This window comes from Parus major, chromosome 9 (assembly GCF_001522545.3).
Source record: "Parus major isolate Abel chromosome 9, Parus_major1.1, whole genome shotgun sequence".
Lineage (NCBI taxonomy): Eukaryota > Metazoa > Chordata > Aves > Passeriformes > Paridae > Parus > Parus major.
In genome coordinates, this window is record NC_031778.1 from 16,695,039 (window position 1) to 16,720,970 (window position 25,932).

Here is a 25,932-nt window from a genome sequence, read left to right on the forward strand (position 1 = left end):
CTCCCAGCACCACAAGGTTGGTACAGCATCACTGCCTGGTCCCTGTCAGACAACCTGAAAACATGACAGCAAGAGAAAGGGAGAGCAGAAAGGGGCACACAGCCAGCTTGGGGTCAGCCAGGAGGAGGAGAAGGATGACCCTGGTGTGCAGCGAAGCTGCAGGCAGCCGGGCCCATCCAATGAGAGCGCGATCGAGCAAAGGAAACTCGGGTAAAATTCTTATTGCCTTTATTCTGCCCATTGCCTCCCACAGTCCTGCGGCCAGCACACACCCACGCACGCATGCACACACTCACGCACACTCAGGCACGCTGGGAGTCTCTCCCTCGGCTCGGAGGAACCGGGCTGCAGTGAATCCTCAGGGAAAGGTGAGTGAGTCTTTTGGCAGCAATCACAGCGTGTGTCAGGAGTGGGCAGCCGCGCCGGCGGCACCTGCTCCTTCTGCATAAAAGAGGAGGCTGGGGGAGCCACGGCCCCCGGTGCAGCCCCCGCCCCAGCCCTGCTCTCCGGCCCCTCAGGGGGAGCGTGGCTGCCGTCGGTCCGGGGGCGGAGGGTCCCTGTGCAAACGTGCTGATGGCCTTGCTCTGCAGTCCAGAGCTGGCCAGGAGAACCAAGAGGGTAAGAGATGAGGAGCTGGGCACCTGGTCCCCCTTCCTCCCCTTTCTGCTCCTCTTACCTTTTTTTAATATATCTGGGTTTTTTTCCTTTTTTTTTTTTTTTTTTGCCTAACTCCCTGCATAGTAAATTGGGTTCGGGTTCTGGCGTGCAAAGCCAAGAAAGGGAGCGAAGCCTTCCCTTCGGACACGTTCCAGTGCAGACCCTTGGGCGGAGGGCTTGCCAGGGCTGGAGGAGAGGAGTGATTGTCTGGGGCTGGTGGCCCCAGCCCTGTTGTTGGCTCAGCCTCCCCCGGCTGCTTCTGTGTGGGGAACAGAGTTAGGGAAGGCTTTGGACGTGTCTGATGGACTCAGCGGACGGGTCAACAGTCTGTGGCCTCGGGGAGGTGAGGGAAGTGAGGACTGGGGGAAAAAACAGGGTGAAAAGAAATCCAAGAAGCAGAACAACTCTTCAAACCGATGAGCACCAAGACAGGGTGAGAAGTGGGTTGTGCCATCTCTGTCCCATAATCCATCTTCAATATGAAGATGTGTTGCTGCCTCGCCATTCCAGGACACGGGACGAAAAGCTGGGCTCCCTCTCAGCATGAGTGCCTTCGATCCAGGGAAGGGTGTCCCGTCCCATCCCATCCCAGGCGACCGTCCGAGGCAGAGGAGCGCCATGTGGAGGGGAAAACAGGAAGCTGGGCTGCACCGCAAACTGAACCTTTTTGGCAGGTTCCCTTGGTCCGTTCCAATGCAGAGTCCCCTGTGGTCAAACCTGCACTGGGAGCGTCTGGTTCATCTGCAGCCTCATGTCCTGAATGCTGCTCAGGATCTTCTTCTGGTGCCCTGCTAGCGTCACTCCTATCCTCAGCAGGTCCCTGCAAGGAAAAGATGAAGACTCAGTCCCCAGCCACCAGCAACATCAACATGTGGCCCTGCCCCACTGCTGCAAGGGACCCATCCATCATTACAGCCCTCTGCCAAATTCCAGTGCTCTCTCTAACACCAAAGGGGACTGGATGCTGAATCTCAGTCCTTAATTCAGCCCACCACGCACCCAGGTGGGAGGAGATGGCTGTCAGACAGACAAGGGACAGTGTGCAGCAGCCCTAGTCCCAGTCTTCTCCCTCCTCCCTACCAAGCAGGGACTTACTCCGCAGTCATCTGTGCCACCAGGTCAAAGGAGGCAAACCCAGCATTGACAAAGTTCTCCTTGTACCGTCCCATTTTGATGGCATCCAGCCAGTCTCCCACGGTGGTGAAGGTGGTGTAATCTGGGACAGTGCGGTCCAGGAGAGGTTGGGAGATGCTGAAGGGCAAAAGAGCCACAGTCACAGGGAGCAGGGGATGGAGAGGTGTAACTGGAAGGAAGGGACATTTCTTATCCCCACCCTCCCACAGCTCTACTCCCATCCACCCCAGTGTTCCCTGGAATTGCAGTAAATGCTGGCTGGAAACAAGGATGTCACTGACCCAGACTGGACGCTGGCGATGACCTTCAGGCTGGCAGCATTGCGGATGAGCTTGTCCAGCGTGTTGACGATCTGTGCAAATTTGGGCCTTAGGTTGCGGTCCCGCACCCAGCAGTCCAGCATCAGCTGGTGCAGTGCGGTGGGGCAGTCCATGGGGGGTGGCAGGCGGTAATCCTGCTCCACGGCATTGATCACCTGCAGAGAGACAGGCAGAGGTGTGTTATGAGCCACCTGGGCTCCCACAGGCAGCCTACAGCTCCCAGTTCCCCACCCTCCAGAGAGCACTTACATCCTGGTTGGACATGTCCCAGTAAGGTCGCTCCCCATAGGACATCACTTCCCACATGACGATGCCGTAGCTCCACACGTCGCTGGCTGAAGTGAATTTGCGGTAGGCGATGGCCTCAGGAGCTGTCCATCTGATTGGGATCTTGCCCCCCTGCATGGATACACAGCTCCATGATTTAGTGCATACCTGAGACGTCTCCCCCTACCCCCAGATCAATGATCCCTCGTGAGTGCCCCATACCAGGGAACTGGTGTAGGTAGGGTCAGCTGGGTCATCCTCCAGAAAGCGAGAGAGCCCGAAGTCAGACACTTTGCACACCAAGTTGCTGTTGACCAGGATGTTGCGGGCAGCCAGATCCCGATGCACATAGTTCATCTCCGAAAGGTACTTCATGCCAGCGGCGATGCCTCGCATCATTCCCACCAGCTGGATGACTGTGAACTGCCCATCATTCAACTGCCAGAGAAGAGATCAGAGGGGTTTGCAACACCCTGAACAGATTGAGGAAGGTTCCCAATGTGCAATCATCACCTTCATCCTCCCCAGGGCCACCCCTCTTCTCCCACTCATGATGTCTGTGAAGAGCTTAACCCTGGGGACACCAGTATGACAATGTAGAGATGGAGAAGGGCTCAGAACTGCTGCCCTCCATGCACTGCAGTCCCCAGCCCAGGGCAGAAAGGGATGGATGCTCACCCGGAGGAAGGAGTCAAGCGCACAGTTCTCCATGAATTCTGTGATGATCATGACAGGACGGCTCTTGGTCACCACCCCCTCCAGGTGGATGATGTTGGGGTGGTCAAACTGGCCCATGATGCTGGCCTCACTCAGGAAGTCCCGCCGCTGCCGCTCCGTGTAGCCCACCTTCAGTGTCTTGATGGCCACGAAGATCTCACGGCGGCCAGGCAGCTTCAGGCGCCCACGGCACACCTCCCCAAACTCCCCTGTAGTGGGAAGGAGAAAGGTGAGCCACAGGACAGGGTGAGAGGCAGCACCTGCTGTGCCCAGTCCCAGGACTTGCCTGCTCCAATGACCTCCTCAATCTTCACACAGGAGATGTCAATCTCTTTGGCAAATTCCCGGACAGCTTCGTTTGGGTCCTCGTAGGTGAAGGGGTCAATGTATACCTTCATCCCAGGGGTGACTGCAAGGGCAGAAGTCATCACCAGGATGGAACACAGCAAGGATGACAAATGTCAAGCTGCTTGGCTGACTGTTAGCCCACCCCTTGTTAGAAAAGGCTGCCCCTTTGCATGGGACAGGAATTGGGAGAGGGCAGGCAGAGTCCATTTGCTGGGCTCTCACACTCACCATATTGCTGCAGCTTCTCTGTGTACTCAGGGTCGGTGTTGTTGCGCTGCTTCCTGCCCAAAGGAGACGAGAGGAGGTGTTCAGTAACCATCCCTTTCCTGATGGGGCAAAGACATTCACTGCCGACTTCCAAATCCCAGCACAGACAGCCTATGCCAGAGAGCCTTCCCTCTGGCAGCCTGTGAGCAGAGCCATCCCTCCACCCGAGGTGCAATGGGAGGAGATGGCCTAGTTGTGCTGAGTGCATGGCAAGAGCCTGGGCAGAGCCCAGCTCGCGCCAGGGAAGCAGAGGCACAATCCTCCCACAGGACCCATGCTCTGGGACCCAAGCGTGGCTGATCCAGCCCTTCACTCTGTGACTGGAGCTGCCAGAGCTCTGCCCATAGGTAAGGGGGAAAGCTCTGTGGCAGACATGAACAACCCCCAAACCCAGATTTGAAGCCCTCTGCCCTGAAAAGCCAGTACCTGAAGCAGACGATAGCAATCACCACCACCACGATGATGAACACCAGCCCTGCCGTGGCCGAACCCACGATCAGAGGCAGCTCCTGGAAAGTCTTGCTGGTGGAACCTGATGGAGGGACAGGTAGGAATCAAAGTCAAGTCAGGAAAAGAGCACACACAAGGAGGCCTGGGTGATGGAGGCAGCCCAGTGCTGGTACCTACCGCCCTCAGCAGTTGTCTGAAACTCCGTGGGGAGGCTGTAGCGGCCGTATCCTGCCACGGTGCGTGCCCGGACCTGCACCATGTACCGAGCGTTGGCCTTCAGCCCGTCCAGCCGCACCGAGTTCTTCTGGCTGGTGACTGTGTTGGCGATGCCATCACTCTGGCCTTGCTGTAGGGGAGACGTGGGTGTCACCTTTGTGAAGCCACCCTCCATTTGCTGGCTCCCACATCCCCCAAGCACCAAGTCTGCAGGGACCCCCTATACCATGGTGCAGATGGCCAGCTAGAAGGGCTGGAGGAGGGAGAAGGCTGTTCCTGCTTTACCTTCTCCGAGTACTTGATCTCATAGTCCAGAATGATGCCGTTGGGTCTCTCTGGGGGAGTCCAAGACAGTGTCATGCTGTTCCCAGTGCTGCTGTGCAGGTGCATCGTTGGCACAGCAGACGGAGCTAGGAAGGAAGGGAAGGAATGAGCTACCTGTGCCAGGTTTCCCCCTCCACCACCCCACACAGTGTAGGGGATGCTCTGCCTGTGACCTGCTTGGATAATCTTGGTGGAAAGGCATGGAAAAGCTTTGAGACTGGTCTCCCCCAAGTCTCTATAAGGAAGTGTGATCTCAACACCAAGGGGAGCCTCAGAAATAATACTGAGGTCATGCTTCACCCCATGCCTAACTGCAAACTGGTCTGGGGAAGGGCCCTAGCAGCCCAAACTGGGGCTCCCTCCCCTCCTCCACTCACCAGGAGCTCTGTGCTCCACCCCAGCAGCAAGACCCGTGAAATCAGATCAGAGCGCAGTGGTTGGAGATTACCAGTACGCTGGAGCAGGGCCAGAGTGGGAGGAAGGAGGGAATGGCAGAGCACTTGGCTGCCTGCAAAGGCTTGGGCTGGTGCTGACCCTTCCCAGGCACACAGGAGAGAAATCTCATTTCCTTCCTCCTCCCCTCGCAGCAGGCACAGCATCTCTGGGGTAGGTCTAGGAGATCCAGAGCTCTCTGGAGCATCTGCCAGCCCTAGTCTTCTCCACTAGCATGCATTCTGATCTCATCTCCTCTAGGGACATGCTTTAAACAGAGAGGACAGTTTACCCAGGGGATTAGATGCAGGCCCAGGGAGCCGGTTAGGCAGCACCACAAAGGACTGCAGCCTCCCAGGCTGTCAGAAAGAAATCTCTGCTCCACTTCACTCTGAGGAGGAGATACAGCCCCTGCTCCCTGGTGGCTGCACTGACCTGCCTGGTTGGTGGTGATGTTGACAGAGGCAAAATGGGGAGGGTAGGGACTCTTGTTGGAGATGCCGTTCACAGCCTGAATCTCGAAGGTGTACTGGGTGTGGGCCATCAGGTTGCTGATGTAGATGCGTCGCTCAGTGAGGCCGAGCTGGCGCGGCACGAACTCCACGTTGTCGTCGCAGCGGGTGCACAGGCGCCGCTCCACGCTGCACTTCTTGCAGATGACGTTGTAGAGCAGGTCATCCCGCCCGCCCGTGTCCTGCGGCTCGCTCCACTCCAGCACCAGCGACGTCTCGTTCACATTGGAGATGACATTGCGGGGGGCTGAGGGGACACCTGCAGGGAAGTGTGAGGGGCAGGGGTGGTGTCTTCATGTCCAACTCACCCCTGGCATGGGCACAGCACATAGCCCCGTCCCAGACAGAGACCCCCATCACCTCCACAGCTTCCCTTGCCTCCCCTCCTTGCCCAGAACAGGACTCACTGGTGCAGGCGCTGTCTGCGGGGTCCGTGTCTGCCCGGAAAAAGCCGTTTCGACAAGTGCAGACCATTGCTGCTCCAGAGGTGGTCCGGCTATTGGGAGGGCAGGGAGAGCAGGGACCTTCCCCCTGCTTAGACTTGAAGGTTCCTGGGCCGCATGCTGGAGGAAAGAAAACCAGACCTGAGTTATAAAGTGAAAGTGAACCCAAAAAACATTCACTGCTCCCACCACAGCTGGGCAGACTCTTCCTCGCTGCCCTGCCAAACCTTTGATCAGCAGCTTGAAGACCTCAGGCCTCCTACGGGCCTTTCCACCACCATCAGCCATGCCCAGGGACGCATGGCTGGGAAGGGTGAGAAGAGTGGGCTGCTGGAAGCACCACATGGCTCAGGCACAGCTCTGCCAGGAAATGCTGTGCTCCAGCAGCAGGCCGGAGGTGATTGGAGGTGGGATGAGTTGGTCACCACCAGCAGTATGAGGGGACAGGGCGGGTCCATCCAGGAGCTCCATTCCTCAGTCCTGTTTCTTCACTGCCCTTTTGAAGGGTATTACCATGCTTCCTTCCATGGAGAATGGCCATGCTCATTTCCAGGCCTGGCAACCTTCACAGTGCCAGGTCCATCCTTTGGGGAAGTAAGGCTGGGAAAGCAAGAATTCCTCTGCCCTGTCTGCAGCAGCCCCTGCGAGAGGCCTCCACCACCCAAAATCAGCCACTCAGCCCCAAACCTTCCGCCTCAGGCTCTTGAGCCACTTCTCAGTCCCGGGGCGGTGGCACCTCATGAGGTTGACTCAAGTGGAGCGCTGAGCAAGATGAAAACATTCCTGCAGGTCCTTGGCTGAAGAGCTGCTTCAGCATCACTGCCACCTCCCTCCTCCACTTCCGATCAGGGTCCTCCAAGGAGCCACAAGTCCTGGGATACAGCTCGATTGGCACCACAAGGTGTTTATTTGTAATGAGGGGCACGTGAAAGGATTAACAGCACTTGAGCCAAGGAGCAGAGCGTCCTTGGGAACCTGACCCACACCTCAAAATAGCCCAGTTTATCACATTGCTGCCCAAGGAAGCGGATTCTGTGCTCTGTGTTTGCAGCTGGATGAGGTGAGAGACCCACTGGCGCCAGCTCTGCTTTGGCATCACCCTGTTTGCCACAGCTGGGGCAGCATCAGCACCGATGGCCCCAAAGGAGGGCACATCCTCCTCACTCCACCACGTTAGGGAAGCTCCGAGGGCACGTAACCCTTCCACCTCCCATGCCTGTCACACATCACAGTGAAAACAGGGGGATGTTTCCTGGTGCTTCACCAGGCTGTGGCAAGTGGAAGTTTCCTGCTATGAGGCATCTCCCGACACCCTCTGTGGAAGTTTTCCGGCTGGTTGCAGCCCCACACGGGGCGTGGAGTGCTGTGAGTCACACGCTGCCAGGCCGGCCTCACAGGGACCTGCACGCAGCTCCAGGTGCTGTCTTGGGTCTCTGGTTTGTCCAGGCACCAGGAACCTCAAGGAAGAAGCCCTGCTCCAGTGCAGCGCTGCTGGCCAGGGGAATGTGAGAGCAGCCCCTTGCAGAGACAACTGCCTGCTCTCCAGCCCCTCTGCCTGGACGGGTGTCAGGAGCTGCTTCCTGCTCCCAGGGTGCGAGCCTTCCGGCAATGAGACTCTTCTTTGGTCAAAACAGGACTGACTACATGGCTCAACTGACTCCAGCTCCTTGACCTGAGTTCACCCAGCCTCTGGGCCTTCCCATTGGAAAGGAAAGCTTTGCCCATCCCGACTGTGCAGGCTGGATGGCAAAGGAGTGCACAGATCTACTCCTTGGCAAGCAATGGGAAGCCAGCAAGTCCAGGGCTTTTATCTTTCTGGCCTGGGACAATCGGGCCACCAGAAAATGTGTCTTTACGTGGACAGCAGAGGCCCAGAGGTTGCAGAGCAGCCTTGGCATAGGCAGACCCACCCCGGCTGGAGTCCCGGGCGGTTCAAACTGGGTGGATGCAGATTCACACATAAGGAACCAGATTGTTGAGGAATGAGAGATGACTGAAACCTCTTGGACAGGAATGCTCTGGGCTCAGAAAGCTGCCAAACATGCTTTGGTTATGGAGAGGAGCCCAGATCCATCAGGGACAAAACCCCCTGAACAGGCTTGTTGGGGGGAGCATGAAGCCGGAGCAAGCAGAGCTTGTGTGAAGGTGACAGCCCAAGCATGGCATGGCAGCCGAGGACAGCCAGGTGCTTGCAAAGGTTGCAGGAGGGATGAGGGCACTTGGTCTCCCACACACAAGGTGCCAGCTGGTGCCCAGTGGGTTATGGGCACAGAGGTGATTGTGGCCTCCCAGACACAGGAGGAAGGGACAGGCAGAGCTGTCCTTCAGCTGCTGCCTGCCATCCCTAAGTAGTGCCCAGTGCAGGCACAAGGGATGAAAGCTTTTTCCTTGCATCCTCATGCCACCCTGGCAGGAGGGGGACGAGCCATGAACCAGCTCTGTTAAGAAGGGGAAGAGCAGCAGAGGGACCGAGGCCCAGATGCACTCCAGTGTTTAAGTTTCCAACTCTGCTTAATAAATCAGAGCATAAAGACCTCGGTGGCAGCGTGACAGCTCTCAGCCGCCACATTTGAAGGCTGTAACCGAGCTGAAAGCTGATCCCAGGTCCCTGGTGGATAAGCCGCTGTGTCATCTCTTCTCTGCAAGAAACTGCCTGTACAACAACCACTGTCTTGGCCGGCACGCTGCGGAACGAGCCTGGGAGCTCTGGAGTGGGAACGTGACTCCATCCAGCCGGAGCGGGGAAGCCAGGCTCCCTTCTCCCTGCCGAGAGCTTTGCATAAGCACTTTTCCTGCTGAAGTGTCCTCAAATAAAATAACAACTCTGAACCTCTGCACACAGATCACATCTCCTGGTGCTGTGTTGCGGTCACTTCTGGGGAGAACATGACAGTCAGTGACAGCCACAGGATAACAGGTCAGGGAACCGAAGCGGAGCTCCCTGGTCTGAAGAGGAACTGATGGGAGGGAGAGGCAGTCTGGCCTGACAGCAGGGATCAGCCACAGAGGGGATTTGTGTGGGGTGTGGGAGGGAGTAGGACAGTAACAGAGCCCTGCTGTAAAGCTGCCCCTGCACCCTCTATGGGGCATGGCACACCCGGCCATCCGGCTGCTTCTGGCAGCCCCCCCAGGATTTTCATCAGCTGCCCACCTCCAGGGCCTGATCCTGTCTCAAAGAGCTGCAGCACAGAGCTGGGGGAAGAGGAGGATACTATTCCCAAATACAATCCCCACCCTGGTGAATAAAGTTCAAGGAAGGGAGCTGAAAAAAACACCGAAATAAAACCCTTCTGGCAGCAGCAGAGAGCAATGACTCATCCCGTAGGCAGCCTCCATTATTGCATGGGATGCAGGCAAGCAGCAATGAACCACGCATGCATCCCCAAAACTTTGGGGTCCCCTCCCTTGGGGAAGGCAGGGATAGCTGTGACACATTGGGAAAGAACAGCCCCAAACTACCATGTTTCATGTTTCGACTGTTTTCCATTCACACTACAATATTCCAGCATTCTTCCAGCTATTTCTCTCCCTGTAGGACTGAAGCAGGATGCCTCGCCTGAACCTAGATAAATTAAACTGATCATATCCCCTTGCCCATCAGCCCTGTAATTTCTTTAGAGGCAGCAGTCAGGTTTGTTCAGGACGATCTGTGCTTTATGAACCTGCACAGCTCGCTCCCTTCTCGCTGTCGTAAGTGGCTACAGATGGAGCAGAGCTGTGGAAGCAACAGCCTGGCTACAGCTGAGGCGGTAACTCTGTTTTTAAGTCTCTCTTAAAAGGCAGTTATTTTAAAAAAAAGTAAAATAATCACCCTTTGGGTGAAAATATTTCACACTAGTGCAGTCCAAAAATGAATGGAGTAAATCTGAAGGGAGAGAAGGGAAAGAGCCCTTGGGGATTTGAAGTGGCATCCAAGGAAAAGGCAGGAAAACAATTTTTTTCCTTTTTTTTTTAAAGAAAAGAAAAAAAAATTCAATAAGCAAAGCTGCCTCTTGAGCCACAGTGGGTCACAGGCAGGACGGCAGGGGCAGATTTCCTCGACTGTGTTACAAGTAACCCATTGTGGAGCTGCCTGGCTGTAAACCGGCAGCTCTCCCTGCCTTCCCTGCTGCTGCCTTTGATCTGGAATCCCGGGCAATTAATCCCAGGCAGTTTCACTTCCTGGGTTTCATGCAGCAAGCCCATGTTGCAATGCAAAGCTGCAAACAGTTGGCAAGTGCAATGCTTGCTTGGCAAATTTTTTTTTATTTAATTCAGGGTGATGTTTTCATTAGTCACTGATTGCAAGGGAATTTTATTTTTGCAAAAGTTCTGATTTTGGCCCCAGCCTGACCTGCACTCACCTACTGATTGTGTCCAAATGTTCAGTGCCTGGTGCCACAAGGAAAGAAACATCAAGAAGACTGAGAAATGGGTCTCAGGAAGGTGTGGTGTCATGCTGGACTCTATCATCTTCAATGCTCCGGGTGTCCATGGACCGTGCCACACTGACTGTTTCCCTCCCAAGCGGGCTGCAGGCTCTGGGGGCACTGTGGTCCTCCTCCAGGTCTCCCCCATGAGCAGAGGGGACATGCAAGGAGGAGGCTCACCCCGGCACAGCAGCCTTTCTGTCTTTGTGTGAAGCAAACAATACAAGGGGTGCAAATCCCAACAATCCATCATGGAGCACATGCCCAGGAGCATTTTTGGGGAGCCCCTTGACACCAAATCCCCTGAACAGTTTGGGTGCCTCCTAACCAAAAGGAGAAGGGATGGGGCTGGGGGGAAGGCTAAACCCCAGGGGCTGCAGGGCTTGGGGTGTGAAGGCAGTGCACCCCAGCCCATGGAGGCATGTGGGAGCCTTTGCCCCCCTCCCTGGCCAGCAGCTCCTCCTTGTCCTCCAAGAGCTTCCTCTGCAGCTCTGAGTGGTAGGGAGTGTGTGGGAAGCGGCACAACCCCCAGAAGGGCCATGTGCTAATTAAATAAAGATAATGAGGCTGAGAATGAGATGCCAAATCAATGCTGTGGCAACTCAGGAGTAGAGCGCCAGGTACCAGCCTGGCGTATCGCCTTACAAAGCATGCCAAAGAAACTGTCTTCAGTCAGGCAGGATGAGCCCTCTGCTCCCGAGGGACCGGGATACAAGCTGCATTGTAACAGGTCTGAATGAGAGCTCTAATCTTGGCTCTGGATGGAGATAAAGAGGAGGAGGAGGAGGAGGAGGAGGAGGAGGTCTTCAAAGGCCACTGAAAGTCTGGGAAAAGGGGGAGATTTACAACAGGGCTTATCCCATCTAAGCAGTAACTGGGTATTGTTATTTATTAAAATGCCATCTGGCACTCTGGAGCGCTGCTCGCCCGCACGGTGAAGCCCCTGTGAGCTCCCTGGGGCGGGAGTGATGAAACCCCGGCTTTGGGGGGCTGCATCCACACTGCTGCCCATGACACGGGCTCAGAGACTTCTTGGTGGTGCTGGACTGTGGAAATGGGGTAAGCGAACATCCAGCCAAGAGGAGAAAAGGAGCTACAGCTACAGCTCCGGCTTCTCCCAGCCCTTCTTCAGCTGTTTCCACTTAAAACACACGATCATATGGCGGAAAATCTGATCCTACAAGCGTAGCGCAACTTTCCCAGAGAAACGTGAGGACACCACCGCTTCTGCCTAGCAAGAAGGCAGGCTGCCGGATGGAGACGTGCCCATGGCCCAGCGTGGCTTCCCTGCCTGCTGCAGCAGAAGCCGGGGCTTGGTGGGAAATCAAAGGCGCTGGGAAAACCGCCACATGGGGGTCTGTCCAGCTCGGGGATGTGGAGATGGGACCTTGCCCCAGGCTCCTGAGCCTAATCTGAGGAGCTCTGCCCTGCCTTGGGATGCCTCCTCTCAGCAAAGTCCTGGTACTGGCTGGTAACTGTGTCACCTTGTGTCCAAACCCCACTCTGTTGGGAAAGAGCCAACATCGTGCATGGTCTGAGATCTCCCAGTCCAAGCAAGAAGGAAAGCAGCTCCCCAGGAACATGGACCTCAGTGCAGCTTGAAGTGCGGATGGATGCCTGGCACTGGTGTCCATCTGCTCAAGAGGAGCCAGACTGGCTGCTCACAAGAATGATGCAGGGGGCCATGGCACTGATGAGCTGTGCTGGCACTGATGGTGCTGGAGGCTCTGGAACTCAGCAGAGCTGTGGCCCTGTGGAGACTGACCTCTCCCTAACAAGGCACAGCAGCATGGCTGTCAGCTGCTCCCAAAGCCAACGGGGCGGCCAGCCTGACCCGAGCCCCACGTCACAGGCCATCCCAAATCATATGGCCCCTGCCAAGAGCAAAGGGCCGGCGCCAAGCATCCCGTCATCGGCGAGGACAAGGCATCCAGTGCTGGGGTCCCAGCCAGCATCCCACTCCCTGTACAATGCCTGCAGCCAAGGGGAACGGCAACCTTTCTGCCCTAAACCCCAGCCACCCCCGGGCAGGGTCCTGCTTGCCAGAGACAGCTCCCAAGAAAAAAAATCACCCCAAGGGAGTGCAACATTCATCCAGACAGATTTTTCCTTATCAACACACCCGAACTGGGGTTAAACAGCAACACCAAAGCTATCGTGGGAGAACATGGCAGCTGCAGGACCCACGCAGAGCTATCCTGCTGCTAGGGTGGCTCTCCATCCCCAGTATCTCCATTTGCACGATATGTTTCTTTCCCTTCCAGCAAGAACAAGGAGTTTCAGATTCCCTGCCTTTGTGCTGGTCCCTACCATTCCTGCTGCAAGCTTCCAGCACTGGGGAACATGCATCAGCAGGGGGAACATGCATCAGCATGGCTTCTCCCACAGTGGAGCCCTGCTCACCACCAGGGCTTCCGAGTGCCTCCGCACAAGCAGCGTGAAATCACACTTGCCAAGAACAATCCCTCGCCCCAGCCATGAGCACTGCAGGAGGGAGAGAGGGAAGATGCTGGATATGGTAGCAGTGATGAGAGAACTTGGTAATTCTCAAGAGCTTAAATGTGCTGGATCCCTGCTGACGACCATGCCTTGAGATGCAGCTCCGTTCAAGGAGATGCATCCCACAGAGGGTAGCACTGGTGGTTGCTCACCAGTGTGTACCAGCAGACACTGCATGAGTCCAGACCACAAAGGTTTTAAGGTTTCGGAGTCAAACTGTAGACCAGACCTCTGAGATATCACCCTCCTCACTCATCAGGAAAAAGCGTCCAAAAGCAGACTGAGCTCAACACAAAACCACCTCCTTCACATCAAGGTATCCATGGGGGCAAAAGCCAGGATCGCTCTGCCATGCACATACCTTGGCACTGGGTATCCTTCATGGTGGGCTCATATCCAGCAGCACATGTACACGCTCCCACAGGTACCATCCACTCGCCATCGCCGTTGCAGTACAGCTTTAGGGGCACAGACACCTCCACCGCATTGGGGATGCAGGTGCCTGGTGCGATGACCAGGGAAGTGGGCTCAGCCCCCGTTAAAGTCTCCGGGAAGACAGCAAAGCCAGCAATGGTGTTGGAGCATTTCTTGTAGAAGGCCCGGACAGAGATGAGGGACATGCAGGCTCCCAGGTCTTGGAAGGCAAGGTAAAAACCATTCTTGGAGAGAGGGCCAAAGCTGCGCACCTTGGTGTTCACGCGGCCAGACTCCAGCTTGGAGAAGCTCTCATCTGGGGCAATTGTATCCACTTTGATATAGGGGTTCTCCATCCAGAAAGGGCTGTTTGCAGAGGCAGAATCCGTATCTGACTCATAATAGAAGAGGTTGAAGGTCTCTTTGCAGGAGCCAGGGATGTTGGGGATGCTGTTGCAGTCCCGCACAGTGAACTTCAGCTCCACATAGACACGCTGGACATCTTGGCGCTGGATGAATTTGGTACGAAGCCAGTTGTTCTGGTTGGCCTCCCGTACATTGCAGACCTGGTACGTGCGGATAGGGTTCATGGCCTCGTCATAACCACTGACTTCTTCCCACTGTGATTGAGAGGGAAAGGGTTAGATCCCCAGCCAGGGACATCATTGCCATGGACACATTGTGAATGGCACAGGGGCGGGGGGAACAGGCACCAGTCAACAGGGAAGAGCAGCAGCTGCACCTCCACCCGTCACAACCCTCCTGGTCATCAAGGTGACTAAGAGCAACCCAGGCCAGGGACCATGGCACTCCCACTCCACTGGCATGGAGTCAAGAGGAGATCGTTTCATGAGGCAAGGATACGTACAGAAGGGAAGGAGAAAGATGCAGCCAGCTACACAAAGGCACTGGTGAGCAACCATGATTCCCATGGGGCCAGGGCCAGCTTTGCCCTTTGGAGGTTAGGACCAGGGCTGGTTCAGAACTTACCCCTGTCTCCGGATGAGTTGTCCATGACAACTCAGAGGTCACCCACTTCGTGTCCATCAGGGTCTCTGGAGAGAAAGGAAGGAGAGAAAGAAGTAATTGGAGATGAAGGCCAAGATTAGAGGGGAAAAAAACCAGGAGGAGTGGGGGAGAGGAGAGCTGAGCCTGACATTTCTGTGGAAAACAGCAACCTGGGGGGTGAGACATGGTGGGAGGAGGGGGGAGCGGCGCAGACAGACTCCAGATTTCTCTTCTCCTGTCAAGAGAACAGGAAGAGCGAGGCGTCCCTGGAGAGCTGTGCTGGAGCAGGCAAGCAGCAGGACGAAGAGCTGGCCAGGTGGCAAGGGGGAGATGGGGACAGGCTGCCATCCCCAGCCACTAGCACAGCCAAATGTGCCCCCCAGGCAGTGCAGGGGGTGCCAAAGGAGGAAGACGGGGCGCCCCTGTCCGCACACTCCCCCTCTGCTTTGGCAGGGCGCGTATTTACTGTGGCTGGGGTTGAAAGGGCCTGTTCCCATGACAGGGTGGTGCGGGCCAGGCAGGTTTATCCAGAGGAGGAGGGACTGGCAGGCTGCTCTCCCAGAGACGCCCCACATCACTCATTTTACAAGAGGGGAGAAGAATTTGACCGTCTGGCCAACATTCCTGGAGCAGACTACAAGACAAACCACCCCGGCAGCATTCCCCAAACAGCCCCAGCCCCAGCCTTGGGGGAGCGAGACGCTTGTCTGGGAAGAGCTGCAATTGCAGGCAGCTGTCGCTAATCCCAGGCAGAGCCGCGTGGCTCCGCGAGAGCACCACGCACAAAAACCAGGAGTGAAACACAAGGATGAGAGCACACCAACATGCTCAGGGGCCAATGGCCCCTCTGTGAGCTGCTGGCCCTGTGAGCCCTGCTCCAGGGATGGCCCTTAGGCTGTTTGGAGGGGAACAGGCACCCCAGCATCCTCTGGACCTTCTTCTGCCTAGGTGGGGTTTGGAAGAAAAGGGCTGCAGATGCCTGGAGACCCTGTTGTGCTCAGGGGGGCTTTGCTGCCTACACTGAGCAGGACCCAGGACCAGCACCAAAACACCTCCCTGATGAGGGCCTGTCCCTCCCCAGCTGCAAGTATGGCCCCATCCCAAACCTTATGCAGCTCCCCAAGGACATCCATCTGTCCACTTCTCAGCCCACCCGGGCTCAAGACTAAGGGCAGGGAGCCATGGCTCTCCTAGTCCCAGCAGCGGGCTGGGAACTGCTCACTCTCGCCAGCTGGGCAGCTGAGTTGTACCAGCACCATGGCTCAGCACCACAGCAAGAGGCAGTTTCAGGTTCTTTCCTTCCACCCCAGGAAAACCCCAGGCTGACCCAGCCAGGGAGGAAGTGTGGAGGAGGAAGGAAGCATTCATGCATTGCAGGGTTTCGGATGAAGCCTGACTGGAGGTAAACACCTTCTTCCCGCGTCCCACCCTGGGGAGACCCGCCAGCAGCTCCCAGGCCAGCACCCACAGGCAGGCTGGGAGCACAGGCTGTGGGTGCCACTGTGGCACAGATAAACAAGCACATTTGAGGACACGTGGGCTCTCTGACCTGCCTCGTGGCTCGCCAGGTTCCCAGCTGGGCCAGCACGCCAGCTTCTTGCCCAAGCTGTTTGCCTAAAGCAAACACACAGTCCCACTGTGGGCTGGTGGCACTAGCAGTGGACATGGCACTGAAGACAGAGGGAGGAAAACCTCTCATGGTGCCAGCTCCCCATCGGGAGAGATGCAGAGGGGCAGCATCTACAACAGACACCAGTGCAGAGATGATTACTGGGCAGTGGTTATTTGCTGTTTCTCAAGAACACAAACTAGGGCATCTGGCAAAAACAGAGGGAGAGAAGGAAGAAGTCCTCTGTCACACAGGTAATGCAGGAGGGGTGGGACACAGGATGGGCACTGTGCACCTATAAGGCAGCCTCTGCTTGGTCCCATGGCAGTACCTGCCCAGGAAACACAACAAGTCGCTCTTTCCCTTCCCATTTCCTACACCATCACTTACTGAACCCCGGTGGGATCCCAAGCACGGCTCTGCACAACCACAAGACCAGTCACTGGAGATGCTGCTGTGCTTCCAGACCCCTGCATGGGGTGGCTGCCAGGGCGGGCGGGCAGTGCCAGATGACAGGGGAGCAGGTTCCAGAAGGGGGCTGCCCACACCTCTGTGAGGGACAGGCCCTGCACTGGCTGCCCTAATAAGGGCACAGCGGTGCTGCGAGGGCCCAGACACGCCGTGCTGGCGATGAGCAGAGCCAAGCGTGTGCTCAGCGCTCACAGTGCGGGGCTGCCAACTCCCGGTGCAGATACTCTGTGCAGGTCCAGCCAGTGCAGGGCCCTGCTGCCAGCATGGCCAGCTGGGGGTGTTTCTGCAGGAGGAGCGGGGAAGGGATGCCCTATGTTCTCAGGGCTGGGGCTGCTGATGGATGAGCGGCTGTGGCGGTGAGTCAGGCTGGGGAGATGGGGATCTGGGTGGCAGGGTGTGCCCGCAAACAGAGCGACACAAGGATGCTGTGGCAAGCCACAGCATAGCTTGGACTGACCAGACCACAGTGGGTGTTTGCTTCCCAAACCTGTCCAGGGTATGCGGGAACTCTCCTGCACGGCAGCAGGCCCCATGCAGGAAGCCCTTGCCATGGCAGTTGTCCCCTCCGGCAGCGTCCTTCTCCTTGAGTGCTGGCCGTGGACAGAACCTCAGCTTGGACAGGAGGCTTGCTGCCTGCATCCTAATTTGGCAGCATCTGCCATCTGACCAGCAGAGGAGAAAAAAAACTGACAGAGCCAAGCTGGCTGTTGGCGTGAGAGCCACGTAAACCACACAGAGAGAGTGGGGAGGGGAAATAATAAAAAAATAAAAATAAAAATCACTGAGCAACTCAGCTAAAGGAAACAGGCTGAGCACAGAGGGCAGAGGGGGTTTCCTGCAGCCACGGGAGTGATCCATGTGAGGTCAGTGGAGCCTCCCAGACCCTTGCAGCCTTCCATTGTGAAGGTCGTGGGTGGAAGGTTCTGTGGGCTTCTATGCTGTGTGGTCTAGGTGCTGGTGACACACATGCTGAGCTGAGTTGGAGAAACAGCTCTCAGCCCTTAAATGTGCCACAGAGCTCTCACAGTGGCCTGGCCCTGAACCTGGTCTTCTCTCCCAAAACCACTGGGGCACACCAAGCACTGGCCCTCCATGAAAGGGCATGTGAGAGCGTCCTGGGCTGGGGAGCCCAAGCACTGGGCTTCAGTGGTTCAGGATCAAGCAGCCACTCTCTCCCTCTGGCCCATGGTGCCAGAGGCGGGTTGAGAGGTGTCACTGGTGATTTCCCAGCGCGGTTCAGGTTTACAGGTGCTGTGGAGGGACGTGAACGGCGTCAGGGCTGGCTGAACAGTGAGTCAAAGCCACTTCAATCCCGCACACCACAGCAAGAGCCTGGTCCCATTAGTCAACGGGAAATTGGCTCCCAATTTCGCCAGCTTGGGGAAGTCACCCTAAGGCTTGCTTTATCACTGTCTGCAGCTCTGGGAGTTGTCCTCTCCTTACCTTCAGCTGGGCAAAAGCAAGGGATGGAGCAGGAGCCTCGCTATGCTCAGCAAGTGCAGCTGGCCAGGGTTGACTCCACACAGAAGAAGGAATTCCATGGCAGAGTGGGACCTCAGAACAGGGAAGATTCTTACTCCTTGGACAGGGCTGTGAGCATCATTCTGGCTGTCTCCTCCCTTCCCTGCATTTCTCCTTCCAAGTACACCCTGAGCTTCAAAGACGAGCATTCCCCTACCAGCAGCCCTCCCATCACCTCCACAGAGTCCCCAGAAGTTCACTAGGTGTTTGAAGCCCTGGCAAGGACCCATCTGGAGCCGGGGACCTCTTTCTCCCGGTGCTGAGGCGCAGGAATGCAGCATGCATGGTCTGAGGCCAGTGAAAACGTTTGAACTCCCCCCTTAAGAGGCCCAGAGAGCCCGTCTCGCGCTGTTGAGCGGCAGACGCGCGCGGCAGTGATGGCTGAGCCAGAAAAGGGGGGGAAATATCAAAATTCTTTCAAGATGAAGCCACTGGGGAAGACTCAATCGTCTCCACCAATAAGCTCCACTTTGAACACTCTCTCCTTTGAATACATGGACTGATGGCTTTTATCAGGATACACTGGCAATATAGAATGCCAACTCTTTTCCCCGATGAGAAGGCAGCTCAGGCAAGTCCAGAGCATCCTGGAAGAAGGCAAGGGAGAAAAGTTAGTAAAGACACCCACGCAGCCTCACTGCAAACAGAGGAACCTGTTCTGCAACGTGCCCATGCTCTCCATAAGCTATGCACACCATGGCACCATGTCTGCAGGAGCTCAGCATGGGGCAAGTGGCCCAGACCAAATTTATGTGGCCACGTGCCCCACACTGAGCTCCTGCAGACACCATCAATGGCCATTTGCTCCAGGACATGGCTTGGCTTCCACCATGGTGGCTGCTAACAGTGGTGCCAGATGCCTCTTCCTCTCACTGCCATGCTTTTTTCTTCTGGAAGGAAAGCTACCTTGTTTAGAGATGCACTTCTAATTTTGGAGATTGCCTGCTAGTCAAAAAGCCACCAAAAGGGGCATCTCTGCATATTTTAATTTCTTTCTCAGTTTTGAAGATAATTACACCAGGAGTGAGTGGCCTTGTGTGCTCCCCATTCAAGTACCTATCGGTACAATTAATCCCAGCACTGTTCTGAGCAGCGGCACAAAAGGGCCTTTGGTGTAAGGTCCTTTATCTGGGAACAAAGAGCTGCCTGTGGGAGAGAACCTGAGGTTGCACTTTTCCCGCTGACAAGCGTTCTGTACACAAAAGCTGAGCTACAGGAGAGCCCTGTGAGCTCGTCAGGTCTGGGAGACCCCGCAACACGTTTTCTTGAAGCGTGCAGCTCACCCAGATCCTTCCTCCTCCAGAAGGATTCTTCCCCCTCTGGCCCCAGCTAAACCCTGTAGCCATCCTCCTCCCAGGCGGGGGATGTCCCTGCTTCAGGGCTAGGGGACTCCACATCCTGCCTGCATTTAGGAAGCTCTCCCATCCCGTTCAGCTCATGTGCTCCGTGGATGGAGCACACCACAGACAGCAGCTTTGGAGCACAGGAGATGGCGTGCTGGGAGGTTTCAGCACTTGGCAGTCCCTTGTGCTGGAGCTGCACTGCAGGGAGGAGAGGCTCTTGCTGATGCAGTCAAGAGCCAGGAGAGCAGGGAGGCTGCAGCCAGCGTGGGAGGCATCAGGCAGAGCACCAGCAGGCACCCTCAGTGGTCAGGGGCTACCCAAGGTGGAGGTGCCACGCATGGGGTTGGGAGCCTGGGGAAGGTTCAGGCAGACACTGTCTGCTAGTTCTCTCTGCAGAGATGGGGCTCGCAGAACTGCCAGCGACTGCACAACTCACATGCCCTCATTCTCCTTCATGAATCCCATCTCTTCCAGGGACCCCCTGCACACCTGGCTACCCCAGTGCCCGGTGCAAGGCCAGGGGCCTGTGCTGGTCCCACCCTTGCTCTCCCCGACTGTCAGGCCGGGCAGGCCAGGCCGTGTGGTTCAGCCCAAGGGAAGGGCTGGAGCACTCCCTATCACCGCCCACGCTGGGAACCTTATGACGAGCAGGGCGCCTGCTGCTCCCCAGCGCCGAGGGGAGAGACGTGAGGCTGCCATGGGAGCTGGCCCCCCACCTCACCCCTCTCCAGGGAGGCACAGGGGCTCTGACCGCTCATGACCACCAACGTCCTGGCCACTTGTCCCAGGTCCGAGGCAAGCCAGCAACTTGTCAATGAACTGGGAACAAAGGGAAGAGAGGAGGGGAAGAAAGAAAAAAAAAAAAGGGGCCTGTATCACAGCTGTGGCCCTTCATGCCAAGGGCGTTTGGCCCATCATCAAAGGGGATCGGATTTGCTGAGGCAAATGATGACACATCCACTTCAAGCGGGGCAGGTTCTGCCTGCTGCTGGAGGCGAGCCACCAGAGTGAAGAAGTACTGTGGGCACTTAATAATAGACTCATTATTTCTGCATTATGGCAGGGCCCAGAGGCCCCAACTGAGATTAAGGCCCCTCTGCGCACATAGGGCGCATGCACACACCAAGCCAGGCAGTCTCTGCACAGAGAACCCAGCCAGTGGTGGGCAGCACTGCCAGACCTGGCATCATTCACCACTGACAGTTCCAGCCTTGCCAGCATCACGGTAAGCTCACAGCAGGGCCCAAAACTCCAATTCCAATGATGCTCCAAGGATGCATCCTTCATTTCCCAATCCCACACCTACACTGGAGTATTAACCTCAAGCCAAGAGACGGTCCCATGGCTCTGAGCCACTGGCCTACTGCATCTCTCTCACAGCCTTCCTCATCTGATCCCAATGTCCTGCACCTTCTGCATTGGCCAGATCCAGATCCCAGATGACTGGGAGCTGCGGAGGGGGACAGGAATGCTCCCTCCATCCAGCCCTGCCCTGTCGCTCACCCACCATCCGCTAACTGGCTGAAGAGGGTTTTCCGGCCACGTGCTCCTCACCAGGAGCTGTTTCCTGATGGCTGCGAGACAGACTGAAGCATGTGAGAGAGGACAGGTGCCAGCACTGCAAAAGGCAGATCAAGTGGCAGCGGCTGGGATGCAGGGAAGGATGGGTGCTCCTTCCCGCCTGGTCACACACTGGATCAAGGCAGGAAGGGCATATTTCTGCCATTTTATGAGCAGAGCCATGCCAAGCTGGGCTTTAGCATTCACCAGCATCACACTCTGTGCACCCCCTTCTACAGCACAGAACTTGGAGCCTCGGACTTTAGGAGGACAGCAGCTTCTGCCCCCCAGCTGCACGCTACGGACACGTGCAGCCTGCTGCCCAAAGCCTGCCAGGTCCTGCTGCCAGGCCCTGGTCCTGCAGAAAGGCTGTACCGACACAGAGAGGATGGGAGCCAGCTGCCCGAGCCCAGCCCTGCACTGCAATTACTGTTCTATTAATACCACGGGGATTTCGGATGTCAGAGCCCAGTGTGCTACGCCAGGGTCAGCCTGGCCAAGGAAGAGCTGCCATCCCTGCCCGTGTGGTGGATGCGCCCTGGTACTTGCTGCTTCAGCTTGTCCAGGGGGAAAAGATGCTTTTGATGTGCCAGGCTGTGTGCAAAGGGGAATGGACAATTCCCACAGACAGATTCTCATCCTTGCCTGCTGCCAGACTGCCCACTTGGGACAGGAATGTCCCTGCCTGGCCCAGGGGAAGGGGCTGCCCATTGTAGCTCTCTGCCATACGGACAACGTGACCAGCCGTGCCAGGCAGGCAGGAGCTCTATGGCCAGCAGGCAGGACAGATTTATAGGTCGCCGTTCCCAGCAGGAATGGCCATGCCACCGTCCTCTGCTGCCACAGAAATAACTCATCTGATCAGGAGACGCCAGACCTGTTAAGAGCCACAAATGCCATTGACTAGGACATAGGCAGCAAATTAGCAAAGCCACGCTTGTTTCCAGGACATGTTATGATGGGGACACTCCTGCCCCCTCTCTCTTGTGACCCCACTGTCCTGTGGCCATGGTTTCATGGGGCAAGAGTCCCCACGGGGCCACCAAGCTGAGCTGGGCGGGTGGATGAAGAGCCCCAAAGTCCCCAGGGGAAGAAAGAAAAGGCGGTGGGTACTGCAGACTTGCCTCCGCAGGGCAACTGTTTGCGTTAGGCTGAGATCCAAAAGGCCCCTCTCCCCCTCCAGCTCCATTTTTTTCCAGGTTGTACTTTTGGAAAGTGCCCAGAGAAGGAGTAATGATATTTCAAAGAAAAAAAAACAACCCACCCCTTCCCCAAAAAAGGTTACTCCGTGCACATCCAAAGGCTCGCCCCACAGACGGGTAGCTTGGCTGCCAAGCTCCATCCCATCCCGGCAGCTCAGAGTGGGAGTTTCTGCCAAGATATCCCTCCTCTCTACTGCCTGGGGCAGTTACCCAAATCTCCACGCTGCTCTCTGCTCGCTTCCTCAGCTCCTGAGAGCACCAAGCCCATCTGGAACTGCTTAAACCCAAATATTGCCCCCCCCGTCCCTCCTCCACCTCCCCCACCCCCAAACTCAGATTCTTCCAAAGTTAAAACAAGCACAGAGTCAGGAGGGGGTGCCGGGCCGGGCTGACTCGCTCCTTCATTTCGGTTTAATTTCTGGGGAACTAGAATAAATCTGTTCCTGGCGATCGTTCAAGCCCTGCACATTTTTCTCATTAATAAAAAAAAGGCCTTGGATAGCACGCCGCGTGTGTGCCCCCCCTCCCTGCGGGGTCCCCCTGCGCCCCAGCCCTTGCTGGGCAGGCACTCAGCACCCGAGAGATGCTGGACTGGGTGCAGGGGACATGGGGACAGCAGCGTCCCTTCCCGGGGACAGGGATGGATTTTGGCAGCCCTGCGCAACAGCCACACCTCACAGAGGAACAGCAAGGCTCAAATCCCCCCGCAGCTGCTGCTGGGCAGGAGAATCCTGGGGGAGGGCTCCCCTAGGAGGGGACATCCCTGCTGCCCACCCCTGCAGCACCGCAGCCCCCGCAGGGCCCCCGGGGCATTCCTGGGGAGGGGGCCGAGAAACAGGTGTTTGTCAACAGCTCCTGCCACATGCATGAGAAACGCCAGGCCCCGCAGCGCAGCAGGGCTTAGCAATGGGCAAAAATAAAATAAAGAGAACCCCCCAGCAAAATTCTCCCCCGTCCCAGCCTGGGACCCTCAGCCAGCACATGCTGGCATGTGCATGGAGAGCGGCCATGGGGCCGGTGCTCAGCCCTGCTGCTGCGCTCCAGCCTCCTCTCAAGATGGCTCCCGTTCCTCTTCAGCGGGTGGCCATGCGAAGACAGCACTGGGATCGCTACCTCCTGACTCAGGGAGCACAGACTGGAAAGCTGAGCTGCACCGAGAGGAAAGCAGGCACCAGGGGAGGCATGCAGCCCCTCTGAGAGTGGTGGCACTGTGGGAAAGGGACGTGGCCCTGAGGAAAGGGGACATTGCCCCACTCCCAAGCTCAGTTCCATGACTCCTCTGCGACCATGCTGAGCGGGGGTGACAATGGTCCCCAAGCACAGAAGGATGAGGCTTCACCAGAGTGCCAAGCCTGTCCCTTCACAGGCAGGATGCCCACCTGCCCTACCTACAAAATGGCTCCCACTTGGGGCTCAGCTCTGCGAGGGAACGGCCCATGCCCCGCTGCCAGCACCGCCCAGCCAGAGCACAGGGCTGGGTTTGGAGCAACAACAACAAAAACAAAAATGCAATAAAAAAACCAAAACATGACTTCAAATGGGACGTCCCAGTCGGGTGGGAGTGTCACTACAACAGGCTGCCTGGACTTCAAGATGGCATGGGGCATGGGGCTCTGCCTGGCTCTGCAAGGAGATTCCTGTCTGTGGAGGGACACCCCCATCTCCACCATCCCCCAAATGCTTCATGGGAACATGCTGGACCCAGAAACAACAGCAGCTCATTATGGTTTCAACCACTGAGAAGCTTGTGGCAACGGAAACCACCAGCTCCACCGCAGCCCTTGGGTATAGTCCCCCTTTCCCAGGGTTCTCCTCCGGGGGAGGCTGACACCCACCCTGTGGTCTGCACCAGCTGGGAATGGGGATTCCGACCCCGGGGCCGCCCCAGCACCCTTCCCCCAGCGCGGCTCCCAGGCGGAGACGCTTAATCCCGACAAACCAGTTTGACTCAGCACAACAGGAACAGCTACAATTTTAAAAACATGCAAGTCTGTGATTCAGATTGCTGGGGCTGTTTTAATTAAACGCCAAGCTCCCCTGCTCCAGCAGCAGCAGCAAACGGCTCACGGAAAGAAAATGCAACAAACTGGTTTCCCCAAATATCTCTTGCAGTAAGTCATCATAACAAAACAAGGAGTTTCGGTTCATTCCTTAAAAACCAGAGGCCGCTATTTCCAATTGCAAGGTCTGGGCAGGCATGGCCTGGCAGCCACAACCTCACTGTACGCTGAGGGAGAAATGTGGGGCTGCAAATGGCCCCTGGTACTCTAAATTCTCCCTCACGCCAGCTCTCCGCATGCTCTGCTTGACACAAAGGAAAGCCCTTCTCCTCCCCTCCTCAGAGCATGGACAGGAAGACTTCCTCGAATGCAGCGTTTACCAAAGAAAGGAAGATTTAATGAATCCAGCGAGCATTGTGGAGCCCCACAATCCACTTTCCTTCACAGCCCTACCCCAAGCATCCATAAAACAGCAGGGCCAACTTCACTCGTTGCCCCACCAAGAAACACGCCATTTCTGTGAAAAGTAATTAAACAGAAAGCAGATCTCTCTGCCAAGAAAATACCTGGCAGTTCCAGCACAGGGTCAATTAAGCAGGGGTTTGCTGGTACAGAACAGAGTGTAGTCAATCTGTGTAACACCCAGCTGGGGTCTGGGAGGTGCCACTGGGCAGAGCCCATATGAAGAAAATCCCCCCTAGAAATCTTGCTGTATTGCGGGGTTTGGCTATATCACTAGAGCCTGAGTCTGCTCAGGACTACGTGCAGCAAACTAAAGTGCTTCAGCATGGGAGTTCACGGGGAAGCACGTGGGAAACTCCAAGTTTAAATGGAGTCTTGAATCCAGAGAGGCAGCTCAGGACAGAAACAGCCTGGGAGAGTGGCTCCTAGGGAGAGCAGGTCCCTGTCCCAGTCTACCCGCACCCCCAGGGCGACAGGCAGATCCAGTCTGTGGCTGTCCATGCTCCCTTGGGCCAGGGTGTTTTGAAGCCTGGGATTTTACCCCTGGATGGTCGGCAAGAGCCTGGAACGCAGCACATTCCCCATGCTGTTCCACTGCATCCACTCCCCACAGGGCCTCTGCTCCCACAGCCCCGCTGGGACAAACTTCTCGGCTCAAACCCCTGTGCTTGAGAAAGGATCTGCTGTTGCCCCCGGATAGAGCATTCCTTCTGCAGCCGGCCCAGGGACTGCTGCACCGGAGAAGAAAAACACATTGTGACTTCAAACAGACCCAGCGCACTTACAGGATCTGGAGAGAAACCATTTTCTCCTCGGCAGCACAAAGCCCTCACTGAGCTGCTGCTGAGCGCGGCTTTTCTCCTCCACCCCCGTGGGGCCTTGTAAAGAAACCCAACTCCCTGCCATCCCCTCGGGAATGGGGAGCGCCATCCACCCCCAAAGCCCCCTGCCCTTCTAGCCCGGCACCAGCCGCAAGCCCAGCCCGTTGCACCTCGGAGGGGACGGTAAAGTGGCCGGGTCTGGGGACTGCTTGCTGCCGTTGTCTGCAGGACGTGCATACAGCTTTATGGCCATGCCAGATTTATGATCAGCACTAAAATATCCAAACAAACGTGCACATGAGATTTACAGTAACCTCTGGAACGCGCCAGTCCCCGTCAGGAAGCAGCATTGAGCGCGGACAGAAATGCCAAACGTAGCAGAAGAGCGGGAGCTCACTGATCCTGATGTGAGCAGTGGCTTCCCTAAGCTGGGCAAGGCAGAAGCTTCTCCAGGCCAGCTGCAACTTTCTCTCCAGCTCCAGCAAGAGCAAAGGGAAAACAAAAAGGAAAAAAAAAAAAAAAAAGA

General features: G+C 56.5%; 1 protein-coding gene across 2 annotated transcripts in view; it reads right to left on the reverse strand.

Moving 5' to 3' along the window:
* Positions 1-211: 211 nt before the first annotated feature.
* Positions 212-25,932, reverse strand: part of EPHB3 (EPH receptor B3) — a 27,674-nt gene continuing 1,953 nt past the window's right edge. The window contains exons 2-16 of one of the 2 annotated variants that reach the window (XM_015638134.1): positions 14,400-14,464; positions 13,357-14,029; positions 6,052-6,207; positions 5,568-5,903; positions 4,662-4,786; positions 4,338-4,506; positions 4,137-4,242; positions 3,672-3,724; positions 3,382-3,504; positions 3,057-3,304; positions 2,601-2,816; positions 2,361-2,510; positions 2,073-2,266; positions 1,753-1,908; positions 212-1,477 (exon numbers count right to left, since the gene is read on the reverse strand). In XM_015638134.1, the coding sequence (XP_015493620.1) occupies positions 1,369-1,477; positions 1,753-1,908; positions 2,073-2,266; positions 2,361-2,510; positions 2,601-2,816; positions 3,057-3,304; positions 3,382-3,504; positions 3,672-3,724; positions 4,137-4,242; positions 4,338-4,506; positions 4,662-4,786; positions 5,568-5,903; positions 6,052-6,207; positions 13,357-14,029; positions 14,400-14,456 (2,871 nt within the window). In that variant the 5' untranslated portion in view covers positions 14,457-14,464 and the 3' untranslated portion in view covers positions 212-1,368. Of the gene's footprint in view, positions 1,478-1,752; positions 1,909-2,072; positions 2,267-2,360; positions 2,511-2,600; positions 2,817-3,056; positions 3,305-3,381; positions 3,505-3,671; positions 3,770-4,136; positions 4,243-4,337; positions 4,507-4,661; positions 4,787-5,567; positions 5,904-6,051; positions 6,208-13,356; positions 14,030-14,399; positions 14,465-25,932 lie in introns of both variants that reach the window. The other variant, XM_015638133.1, reaches the window with a different exon arrangement.